This window comes from Gymnodraco acuticeps, unplaced genomic scaffold (genome assembly GCF_902827175.1).
Source record: "Gymnodraco acuticeps unplaced genomic scaffold, fGymAcu1.1, whole genome shotgun sequence".
NCBI classification, from domain to species: domain Eukaryota; kingdom Metazoa; phylum Chordata; class Actinopteri; order Perciformes; family Bathydraconidae; genus Gymnodraco; species Gymnodraco acuticeps.
The window spans coordinates 977,258-989,813 of record NW_022990772.1 but is presented as its reverse complement, the minus strand read 5'-3'; the positions used below and the strand labels follow the sequence as shown (position 1 = coordinate 989,813).

General features: G+C 40.2%; 1 protein-coding gene across 5 annotated transcripts in view; it reads right to left on the bottom strand.

Annotated features, from left to right (window-relative positions):
• Positions 1-4,324: 4,324 nt before the first annotated feature.
• The window catches only part of gria3b (glutamate receptor, ionotropic, AMPA 3b), an 86,808-nt gene continuing 78,576 nt past the window's right edge, over positions 4,325-12,556 (bottom strand). The window contains exons 14-16 of one of the 5 annotated variants that reach the window (XR_004570638.1): positions 12,402-12,516; positions 7,793-9,588; positions 4,325-6,097 (exon numbers count right to left, since the gene is read on the bottom strand). Coding sequence is in view for 2 of the 5 variants with exons in the window: in XM_034232528.1 (XP_034088419.1) it covers positions 7,795-8,040; positions 12,402-12,516 (361 nt within the window). In the remaining 3 variants the exon portion in view is untranslated. Of the gene's footprint in view, positions 6,098-7,792; positions 12,517-12,556 lie in introns of those variants that run through there. The other 4 variants (XM_034232528.1, XM_034232527.1, XR_004570639.1 and 1 more) reach the window with 4 other exon arrangements.

Sequence of the window (12,556 nt, the reverse complement as noted above, 5' to 3'; positions counted from 1 at the left end):
TAATATGTTTGCGCTGTGGACCAACACTATACATTGACGGGGAAGGGGGTAGCAATAAAGATAACACCATTAAACAGTTACACAACATAACAGAAATAATATCGATAGCAGCGTCCCTAGCAATCACTAACAATGAAAACGTTCTATGGACGTAATTTCCTGAAGTAATCTTCGTAATAACTAACAAACTAAAGATCATGTACATCCACTGCACACATAATCTGAAATAACAACTCATATGTCTCGCATCAAATGACATCAAAACGCATTTTAATGGCCAAACTAACTTTAAAATAGGCATTTTCCACCGAGAATAAAACGAAGTTTGGCCATATATTTTTTTTTCTGCAGGGAGAAATTTGAAGATCACGTGACATAGACGCCAGTCATTGGAATTAATGGTGAAAAAAAACGGGGTTTGTCAAACAGAGCACATGGTGTAGTCCTAAACGATAGCTGGGGATTCTAGGTAGTGTAATGTCTTCTGCCATCCTTTACTCCGAAAAAAATATTTGTTTCTCCGAATCGAAGGGGGAAAATACAAAAGCATTGCACACAATTTAAACCAATCAATGTTGTGTAATGTAGGAGCAAACACAATAGTGGTGGCTTAAAGCCCACCTCTGCTCCGCGCCGTCCTTTAGATGAGCCTGGTCAGATTGATAAAAGGAGTTCAAAACACCGGCATAAAAGTTATAACAATAATCTGATTTTAATACAGTAAAAAACACCAATACAAGTTTACAGAGTACTCCGGACTCCCAGTTCTACTGCTGTGCGATACAGGTATCGGGACCAGCCAGTCAGAAACAGGGGGCATTTTGCATGAAGAAACAACAGTATATATGGACATATTTGGGGCGGACAGTCACTTCTTATCTTCCACCCAACTCCTTTAATTTCCCAGGGAAGGTTTCACACAAACTATTCTTTTAAAACAATCAAACATTGTACACAGATATATTGGTGCTTGGGATTATTCTCCCCAGAAAGAACCTTGAAAAAAGAACATGTCATGTGTGTGTGTTAGTGAGGGAAAGTGTATGTGTGTGTGTGTGCATGCTGATAAGCAGAGGCGTATGTGTGTGTGTTGCTGATATCTGGGTTAAGGAGTTTATGTGTGTGTGCTGCATGGAGACAGGAGGTGTATGTGTGTGTGTCAGGGTCTCTGGGTCATGGAGTGTAAGTAAGAAGGTTTATATATATAGGATTACTTTAAACAGTCCCAAATAATACATGTTCACTTCAATACAGTTCAAGATAATACCTGTTTACTTTAATACAGTTTAGAACAATATCTGGGTGCTTTAGTAATTAACACCATCTGGTGTTTTTTAGTCGATGAGTAGTGCAGATATCACTGTAAAATCAATCGACAGTAAGGGGAATACTTACTTCCGGGTGTACAATTCTCCGTTATCCAATGGGAATGGACGCTCACATTGCCTTTAAACCCTGCCGACACAAACGAATGCCGTGCTTCCATGAGCGTCAAATCCCGCCGCAGATGGGAATACATTGCAATCAGTTGAAAGCTATTTGCGTCCCTTTATGAAGCTGAAGGAGCCTAGGAGCGTCACAACTGGACGCCACGGACACTGACCAAACGTCGCTCCTGGACGATTATGGAGTGAGAGTGTGTTGGATAATAATACTTTGTTGAGGTAAACCACCTTAACCAACTATAGCAGTTATCAGCTGCTTTTACAAGAAGCCATGCCAATTATATAATATAACCTAATGAAAAAATATAAATCATAACTTTATGGTAAAATAGTCACAGGCGGATTTTTCCTGCATTGAGTCTACTTTTCTCAGGATCTCTCAATAAACATACTTTTATTTTAATCACACTTTCACTTAAATAAAATATCTGAATACTGTGTTTACATCTTTGTCTGACAAATACTGCACTGAAAGAGTCCAACTGCACAACAATGATGCACAGTTTGTGTTGTGTGGGCATGTACAGTAGCAACATAAACAGGATTCCTTGGTGCCTTCAGCTACATGTGGTCTGCCTATCAATCCCCAGCGATCCCACTCTCATCTGACCTTGCTCGTTTTTTGGTGTCAGGACTGCGTTCACGTGTGTGTTTCTTGCACTGCAGCATTCATTCTCTATTAAGTGGAGACCGCGAATCTCTGGTGCACCAAACTCCCACGAGGACAGCTGTCTCTGCAGATGCTGGATTTGGCACAGCCTCTTCAAAGTGGAATCATGAGTCCTGCCTATTTGGGTTTAGTCAAACGGTAACAGGATCTCATCTTGCTATCTGCACGCTCTCTGAGTCACACCTGCATTAGTCACCGTGTGGAGACGTGCACGGGTTAGGCCTGAAAGGGAGACAAAACACGCCAAATGTACATATTTGATGTAACAGTTGTGATGTTTAAGAATGAACCAGTTCGTGTAGTGTTATATATTTTATTCAGAGCAGAATTCTAATGAGGGTTTTGCGCTAATATTTGTTTTCCTTTTCATATCTTATTGTTTCAGTCATGCCCTAAAGGCTTCACACATGAACTCCATGTGTCATCTCTTTACATTGTTATCATTGCAGTCATTAAAACGAGCTTCAAAGAGCAAAAGAACATTGAAAGAAAATAAGCCAACGTGGGAAGTCATCAACAGATTAAAAAGCTATAAATGTGATAAACTGCTCATGTCAAAACTCGATTAAAAAGAAAAGTCTGATAATGCCTTCAAACTATCATTTGACGAAACAGGGTGCAGAGACCAAGCTGATCAATGCCGACCGAAAGTGAATGTCAAGCGCAGGTCTCTTCAGGTGCACTTGAAGATAGCTGGAGAGCTAAAGTGGATACAAGAGAGGAATGGAACGACTGGGTTGGAATCTGATTTATTCATTGCGTCCTTGGGAAGAAAAAAAGAGGGAGTGACTGCAGTGTGTTGCAAAGTGAACTAAGTGAGGGGGCTAGTGAACCAGAAAGCCTTGTCTTTTTTTTTTAGTGTGGCGGTAATCAAAGTATCCTCCCCATGTCCTCTATCAGGCTTTTGAGTGTACTCTTTCTCTCTCTCACATTCATTCTTTATGTCCCTCTCATACAGCCACCCTCCCCTCCGTGACAGAGCCCATGTTGGATCAGATTAGCTTTCACAGCCACAGGCCTGCAGAGGCATCGAGCTCCAGAAGCCAGCCAATAGTTTGACACGTGGAGGAAGAAGAGTGCGGCCACACAGCCGATGATTAGACCTCTGGTGGGAGGAAGTGTGCTCACCTGCTCCTGGGATAAGATTATCACTTCCTTTCTTTGTCTCACTTACTGACTGGAAGGCCTCATCCTAATTGCCTCTTGTTTTGCTCCTATTCTTGCAGGACAAATGCTGCCACTGTTTGATAGGTGAGCAAACTAATTCCAGAGAATAGTCTCATGAGCATCACGGACTGCAGTGCAGTGCCATCCTCACGTACCACTCCCCCATGTGTTCTTGTTCCTGTTTGAAAGCAGACCAGGCATAACAAAGACAAAACAAAACAAAAGGAGAGGCAGTGGAGCAAAGGAAGAACAAAAAAGCAATATCCTTTCATGCATTGTCAGGAATGGGTTGTTTGGATCGTACAGTAGCATTTCATACAGCCAGTCTGTTCCACACTGGTGCAGCAAACACATCCCGAATACCAGAATGAAAAAAAGGAAAAACACTGGTCTGTTGCCATGTTTGTTGGATTTGTTATTTGAGCTGTGGCAGGCTGGATCTCTGGAATTCATTTTGCCACACAATACAGACCCAGAGACCAGTAAAATGACACCGACTGTCTGGACAATGTATTTAGCAATGTGCTTATTAACTGTGGGAATTTACTCTGTGGGAATAAGCAGGGTTTAAATGATTAACCGTCCCCTCTGCTGTATTTACTATCAGTAAATCCTAATGAAAGCGTCCTCCCTTAAATGTATTTTTAAATTCTCAATACTTGTGTTGGAATCAAAAGATACGTGTCACATCCATGTGCAGTATGTTTTGTAAGCAGTTGGCGGTTATAATATTACATTATTGATTGTGTCACATCTTATAGAGAGGAAGAGAGAAAGATCACATGCCAGATGAAGCTGTCAATGGAGCCCTCAATCAGGGGATGCGAGGCAGGGGAGCGAGATTGAAGCAGATGGTGCTAGCTATTGATCCAAAACATGCACACACACTTCCCCTGACTAACGGCTCAATATTGGACCTATTACAGAAAAAACTCATTTCTTTGTTTAATTGTAAGTATGCAGAGTTAGCCAAGACCTGCAGGCCACAGACATATCCAGGTTCAAATAGTGTTGTGAAATGACATTGACCCAGACACAGGAGCACTTCTGTACATTTTATTTACAAAATGTATTAAAATTCTCTGTACAGCGCCTCACTAATGAGGTTCAGCAAATTATGCATGCATCGCTTGCTCTTTTGTACCCACTACTATGCCTGGTGATTTGAGTTTTTTTTCTTTTTTCGTTGCAGAAGGTGAGGCGTGAATGAAATAAAAATAAAGGATTTAACTGATTTGCAAAAGAATAACCAGGGCTGGATATCTAACGTTAACCTAAGGTCGGGTTGTGAGTAGCAGAGCTCGTCAAGCATCACTGAATTCACACATGCAATTTCGTAGAAAAAAAAAGAAAAACAGTGAATCCAATCTTCAATCGTGTTGTATAAATAGTTCTCATTTATCTAAATGTACACATCTTTCTCAAATCGTTCCTTATTTTTTTATTCACATTATCGGTTTCTTCACTTTTTTCTTGAAATATAAAATGATCTGCCAATAGTTGATTAGATAGCTATCTTCCTAAATCCTATGGAATCACAGTCTTTTTGAAAGAAGGGAAATGATCACAGCAATATGGAAATGTGCTAAGCTTCAGGGCTCTCCCTGGTTTAACCTTGTACAAATCTATTTTCCATTGTATTCATATATTTTTCATTTATTAAGTGAAATCACCAAACACTGTAATGTTCATTAAAGGAAATCAAATTAAAAGCAAACCACAGCTTGTTGTAAAATGTGCAATTGTTAAAGAAAATGGTCAGGTAATCCAAACACACTACAGTTTAAAAGCCATTACTGTTATCCTTTAATTGGATTGCAGTTAATCTACAATTGAATTACCCTTTCTGTTTGGTTTTACTTTCATGTACAAGAGACTTGAAGGATTCTAGACTTCAGGGAAAGACTGTGTGGAGCTGCGAACATTAGTGAGTCAGCGCTACTTTGATACTTTACAAACTGTAGATCAGATTTTATTTATTTTTTCCTTTGCTTTACACACTCTGTCATACAAAACACACTCTTGGCAGTATTGGAAGTGCGAATTATGACCTGGTTCTGTAGTGCGTAAAAGCCAAACCAGATCATTGTCTCTTCTTCATGAGTCCCATGAAACGTTCAGAAGACAGTGGCAGCAGCACCAGAGTTGAGAGTACAAACAACACACTCAGGAATTGTTTTGCGCTGAATGGCATTTCGCTCCAGCAGATCAATCTGTCTTTTAAAATAAGTACAAGGTCACGATCAGTGACTTACAGCAGTATAAAAGCTATTGTCTTATAACCAGTGTCGTACAGTGCACTGAATAGATCTAATAAAATTAAATATTTTAACACATATAACCAGTGAAAATCTGGCAGCAGAAGGATGAAGAGTAATCTGATCATATTGATTACAAGAAACCAATTAGACACTTGTCATATAAGATTAGTCGTCTTTCTGGCACTTCAAAGTGTGCTTAGGGTTGCAAAGGATGGCTTTAGTTCTCTCATTCATTGTAACATGTCAAATGTATTATATATATATATCTATCTATATATTTCGATCACTGCACCATTCTTCTGTTTTGTATGAGTTTCAAGCAAAAAGCAATATCATTGCGAATGAGTTGCATTGATTGGACTCAGAGTTCCATAAGGCACTGAGAGGAGGGAACCGTTTCGGCTCTTCCCGTGACCAGTCCAGTCGTGTCGTCATTGCAGATTATCGTGCCGTGTACGCCCCGAGGATTTGGCTTGGAGCTCAATCCCCGTGTTCCTGTCCTTTCTTAGATGTTCAGTCACAGTTGTAAGGGACAATGGAAATGTTTCCTAAACCTGTGTCGACACAAAGGGCAGAAACAAACACGGGAAAAGTTGAAGTGTATCATTATTGGCAGGAAAATACTTTTGTTTGTGACTAATGTTGGCTGAAAAGTAGCGTATGAGTATTCAATATTTCAGCTTAATCCATTAAAGAATACAAATGTTATCTGCTTTGATCTAAGTTGAAAGACTTCTCATGCAAATGAAACAAGGTACTTTTTTTATTCTTTAAAGCCCATTGAAACTAGGTTTGAAATGTTTCGTTTATCCCAATAACAGCAAATATATGCGACTAAATAAGCAACAATTAAATATTAAATCAAATTCATATATACGTTGGACTCATTACAAAAGTTTAACCCTGAACAACTCAGTATATTAGAAGCTTGTATATGGGGTTTGATCATATTTGATTGACAGCACGGCAACATAAAACAACAATCCAGCTAAACGCAGACAAAAATCACAAATGCAGAAGTCTCTCATGTAAACAATCTAAAATCTGTTATCAGGCGCTTCACATTTCGTTGCTCTGGTGTACAGCTGTACTTCTGTAAACACAGATTTAGCACTTGGTGTACATCAGAAGCAACAGAACACACACATGCCATCAGTCGAATCAAATGCAAAACTAACAATTTATTTAACAGTGAAACTCAACAGGGCCCTTTTTTAAGTTAAGTGCTGTAGAACTGCTGTATAAAAATGTTGTTATTAAATTCCAACTTACTCCTAGTGGTATTAAAGTGCAAGTGAGCTTTTATTGCCTCTTACATTTTTACTGAAGAAATAGTCACACTTAGCTTTTCACAGTGCTCTGTAGTTTATTGCAGTAAGAGAAACAGGGTATGTCTGGACTAATAGTGTTTTAATTACTTAAATTAACAATGGGTAACTATACACAAATATATAACTAAATGACTATTTTAACTCTTCAGATCCACTAAGCACCACACATTGTTTTGGTTTTCTGACTCACAGCTTTTCTGTTTTGATTCACTTTTACCGCACTCAAAAATGTTTAGATTTAACTTCCAGCTTTTTGATTTTAAGCTCTAACAAATCACTTCACGCTGCCTGCCCAGCACTGAATGACAGATACAGTCAGTGACCAGCTGGTAACAATATATAAGTACGTAGCAGATAAAAAGACAGATATTTCCCTCAGAAAGTGATGGACACCAAAACAGACTGAATATTTGAGTTATAGTCCATATTATGTTGCCTTTTAAACTTTATAAAGTCATAAACAGCTTGTTGTAGAGCAAACATTGGAAATATATCAATCAATACCACCTAAAAAGTTTTTTGTTTTTTTTTAAAGCTGTGAACACCACTGATAAAGTAAGTGAGAACATTTGTTTTTTTAATGTAATTTGGGATTAAACTGACACTTAAGCATCTGATTATAAACACAGAATAAAAGACCATCTCGATTGTATGATCGCTCTACAGCAGTTCCCTGCATGATACACGAGGTTGTGTACCTAGGCACTACTCATGCCGCTATACGCTACAAAGCATAAGCAATATCTCCGAGTTTTGTATTTAAGTGGGCATGTGTGTTTTGTTGAACCAAACATGACAACCATAAACAATTTCACAAGCAGAAACAACACAAACACATTTATTATTCACTCTCACTGATATGACAGGAAGCTAAATGATTCATCTCCCACAACGCTCGGGGACAGTGAGCAGACGTACCTCTAGATCTTAACGCTCTCGGTTCCGTATACGTTGTAGCCTTCTCTGTATGTGGCAAAGTTCTGGGTGTTGGTCGGGGGAGCCGGCTTAAAATTCTGGGCATTCTTGGCCAATTTCAGCCGTTTGGTTTCTTGCCGTGATTTATAACAGAACTCTATCAGAGCCACCATCATGGCCAGCCCCAGCCCTCCAACCAGAATATAGAAGACACCAGCCACATTGCTTAGGCTGAGAGCACTTGTCTTGTCCTGGAGGAAAGTGAATAACACAGTTAAGAGTTTTGCAGTGGAGCATGGGCAGCAGAAAAAATACAGCCTATATCTTTCAAACTTATCCTCACATAGCCTTGGCTTAAACTGCTCTGGTACAACATCATCATACTCTATCTTACTGGGGCTACATATATATAGTATGGCAGATTATGGACACTAACAGCTACAAGCAACCAAAAAATTGAAGATGTAATGAGGTGCTAAGGCTAGAATCTTTGACTGAACTGATTCTCCTATGACTGTCACAAAGTTGCAGAGAAACTTCCGACTGCCATAGTCAAACCATTCTCCACTGAGGAGAAAGAAGCCAACTGCTGGTGAATGTAGAGCTTTGCCTTCCCTACACTGCATGAAAGTAAAGTGGCTTCTGCTCTTGACCATGTAAGGAAGCTGGTCAGTATCGCATAGGTCGACGGCTCTGAAAATCCCTATCTTTTTTTTAAATTCTCTTGGCGACATGTACGTATAACTCTCATGGCAACATTGTCATACAGTACAGTCAAATTCATAATAGATGAATGATAGCTCAATTAAAGTTTTAAAAACACTAAAGATCAAACCATTTTGCTGCTGCTTACCTACCAAACATATTCATTAAAAATTTGATCATCAGAGTTTTACTATTTGCAGTTTAACCCTATGAGTGTGAAGGTATCGTAAAGCTACTGGAATCCCTGACCTGTAATCTGAGGCTTTGACTGTATCTCAGAGGGTTAAATAGTGGGTTTATTACATTCCCGAAACCTCTTATAATGTGCAAACAGCCTCTAACTTCAACTCCAGGCAGCCACAAGAATTAGAGGACACCCTACGGCGCTCTCGCCGCTGAGAGAAGTTGAATTTCAGTAAGTCATCACAATAAGAGGCTTTGCTTGTTCATCACACCACAGGAGGCCAAAGAATCTAATAGACACATCTCGATGCAAACTAGTAACAACACAAATAAATCAAATTTTCATTAACAGTTTGGTAAATAGGAACAGCAGCATAATGGTCAAATATCATGAATGTTAAGAGTGAAAATGAGCAAAAATAGCATTTATCAACAACGATTAACTGCTGTGATTCAATTTAAATAGTGTTTCTGAAAGGCACTTTCCCCACATTATTATCATTACAGTTTCCACTAAAAAGAGTTTCTATGTTTTATATTGCATCAAAGAATGTCTCATTTCTATGGCAAAACAAGAGAAAATATGGATTTGGGAAAACAGTGCCTTGTGTTAAAGCCACATGTGAACTGTGTTACAGTTTGTGGCAGAAAAACTGAGCTATATAAAAAAAGAAAAAAGTATGTGTAGCAAATAAACAAAATGTACACTATAGATGTCAGAGAAGTCTTGTCTTGCATATGAACAGTACGTCAAAATGCAATTTGGAATCAGTACAAAAGACCTGCAGCGACTGACCTTACTTCCAGAGTCCTTGGTTCCACATTCACCCTTATCGTACCACCATTTGTTTTTCAGCTTGTCTAAGATGCCTTGTTCACTGAGTTTCAATACTGCAAGGTTTACAGGAGTTCTTCACGTGGGAAATAACATAAATAACATTATATTATGTTATTTTATGTTATTCAACTTTTAAACTACTACATACTTTACAAAGCGATAAGGCAGGACACCTGGCTGTTCAACATCACAGAGAGCAGGCATTCTAACTATTACCTTTATAACCCCTATGCTAAAGCCAGGACCTACCCATATCGCTTTGAGTAATCGGCAGACGCTGTTACCAGGGCGACGAGCAGGTACCGCAAGTACAATCTGCAGGTCTATGAATACCAATATCAGGGTACATTGTTGGGGGCGGGTAACGGATCACAGGGGCTTTCTGAACAGCTTTTACAAGATCAGTCAAACAGGAGCTTGGTTTAACAAACAGAGAAATGACAGATCTACTTTTCTACTTCCACAATATCAGCTAAATCCTACTGTCGCCGGCATGACAACAATAACTTCTGCAGGTATCACGACCAATTTCTCATTCAAGCAGCTATGCCCAAAAGTAAAAAGCTTAATTAATTCTTACGTGTTCTATCCCATCACATCGCTAAGAAAAATGTATCTCCCAATTACTCCAGATTAGTGTCAGATGAGTGTGTCCCAACCAAACCGCACTGAGCTGCAGGACTAAGCTCAGAAGTATCAGTGGAATAATTCCTCTCATATTTGCCTGTAGCTGCATAATCTGATGTCTGACACAGCTGTTTTGTGCCGTTTGATATTTATAGGACGTCAAACTACTCGGTGTAATCATAAATTATCATAATGTTCTATTGCGCTGGATTACTCTAGGGGGAAAGAGCTGGATAAAGACTTTGTAGTGGTAATATAACAGTGGATCATTTGTGGTTTAGGTCAATCCCTCTGTGTAAAAGTGGGAAAAAGAAGCAAAGAAAAACAGTGCATCGATAAAGGAGTGACCTGTTGTCCCTTGGAACAATGTCCCTGAAGGGGACACATGCAATGCATAATGCACTGGGAGAACATAACACCACTGTATATCCCTAATAGCCGATCAGGAGGAACGGACTGTGAGGACCAGACCATTGTCTTGCCTCGGAGAGACATTGATTAACAATGCAATTACCCCGTAACACGCTCTGTGTCTGAAACTCAATCTAGGCTGCACTGTGCTGGGCCTGAGGGCAGGAGAGAGCAGTGGTTACTGTGTGCGCTTGCAGCTGTGTGCATGATTATGTGCATCTCCGGATGTTTGTAGGAACACCGAGCTGTGAGCGGGACGGGGTGAAGCGATACCCCGTTTGGAGCAGAGCGCTCCGGGCCGCTTTATTCCACCCAATCAGGCCTTTCCGCTGAGTCCTGGGGAGCCAAAATAAGCCAGGAAACAGACTGTACATACCTGTGCATGATAAATCACTGATGACGGCGCAAGAGACAGATGCTTTCAAATGGCTCCTGAGCATCAGTAGCACAGGGAGGCCTCCTCGGCTCAGTGACTACAGAACATAGCAATGTTAGCAATGCAAACATTGAAAAAGGTGACATACAAATTCCTTTTCAGAAATAAACCACGGGCATTTAGCAAGACATTATTTGATCCATGCCTGTGGTGATGCTCTTTCAGAGTTGACCGGCTGCAGCTTAACTGTTCATTGTGCTCTCGGCCAATCCATGACAAATGATATTAAGAGTGTAATGACACAATCTGCAGTCCACAGGACTTTGCGGCTTGTCTGTAATCTAACCAATTACCTGATCTATATCATCACATTTGTGCTGACAGCATCATTTGTCACTAAATGCACCTGGATTGTATTGTATATAATGCTACTGCTATATATGTAATTTTGTGAAAATATCACAATTCTTCATGGCACATCATTTAAGCAACATTATATTAAGTTGTCATGGTGGAGTGGGGTTTCACAATTGGCTCCATTAGCTACCACAAAGGAGAACATAATTCATCATTTAACCACAGAAGAAAAAGGGAGGGATCTGGTGGTCAAAAGGGTCACAGCTGGGTTATTACTGAGTGGGGTAGGAGCTGCATTCAGAGGAAGCAAACCAAAGGCGGTTCATGACATGACTCATTAAAAAGGAACCATAGGTCTTTTTGTTTAATTAGAATTCTCACGTTTGCCTGTAATGCTTATTCCCCTCAAGACGCCGCTGTTCCCCTTGCTTCCCTGTCGGCCTCAGCTGAGCAGCCATTTTGAGGTTTTAAGGAGAATTTATCTCGATGGCTTTAAAGCTCAAGGGTCCTGGGCCAGTGTCATGGGTGCGAAGCAGCTGTGCGGTTGGAGTACTGCGAAGCTATGTATTTTGGAGGATTAGCCAACTTCACCTTCAGGAGTGAAGACTGGACGGTTCTGCCTTTTTCAATGTCAAATATTCTGTCACAAGCTAACTAAGAGGCCTCTTCTCGCGTGTGACTTCAACTGGTCCTACTCTAACTGTCAAACCTACCTAGACAAGTGGTTCAATCTGCCACTAAGCGATCTGCCCTGCACATGTGGAAGGTTGAAAAAGCCCACCTTTCACAATTGTAGGGCAACCACATTCACCGGATAGTCTCCCTTTTTTAGAAATTCCACTAGCTTCAAAGCAAACTCCATAATTTTTATTCTAGAAACATAACTGTCCGATAACAACACATGTGATTTTTTTCTGTCTGCTAAACAAATGCTCCTCAGTTTGATCTGAGATGTTAAAGTGCCGGTCAGAGGATGAGTACATTTGGTGATGTGCCGCGGGGCAGCAGTAGGTTGGCTGGGGGGAACGTTTGCTATGGTAATGGTTGGGTTGTCGTAAAAGCCTTGCCGATTACTCTGCACTATAGTACCCGATTGTGGTGACATCGAGGCTGACCTTGGAGTCACCTCCCCCGCTGCCGCACTCTCCCTTGTCGTACCACCATTTGTTTTTCAATTTGTCCAAGAGGCCTTGCTCATTCAGTTTTAAAACTGCCAGGTTAACAGCATTTCTTGAAACGATAAAACATAACTTGTAAGAAAATGCACAGG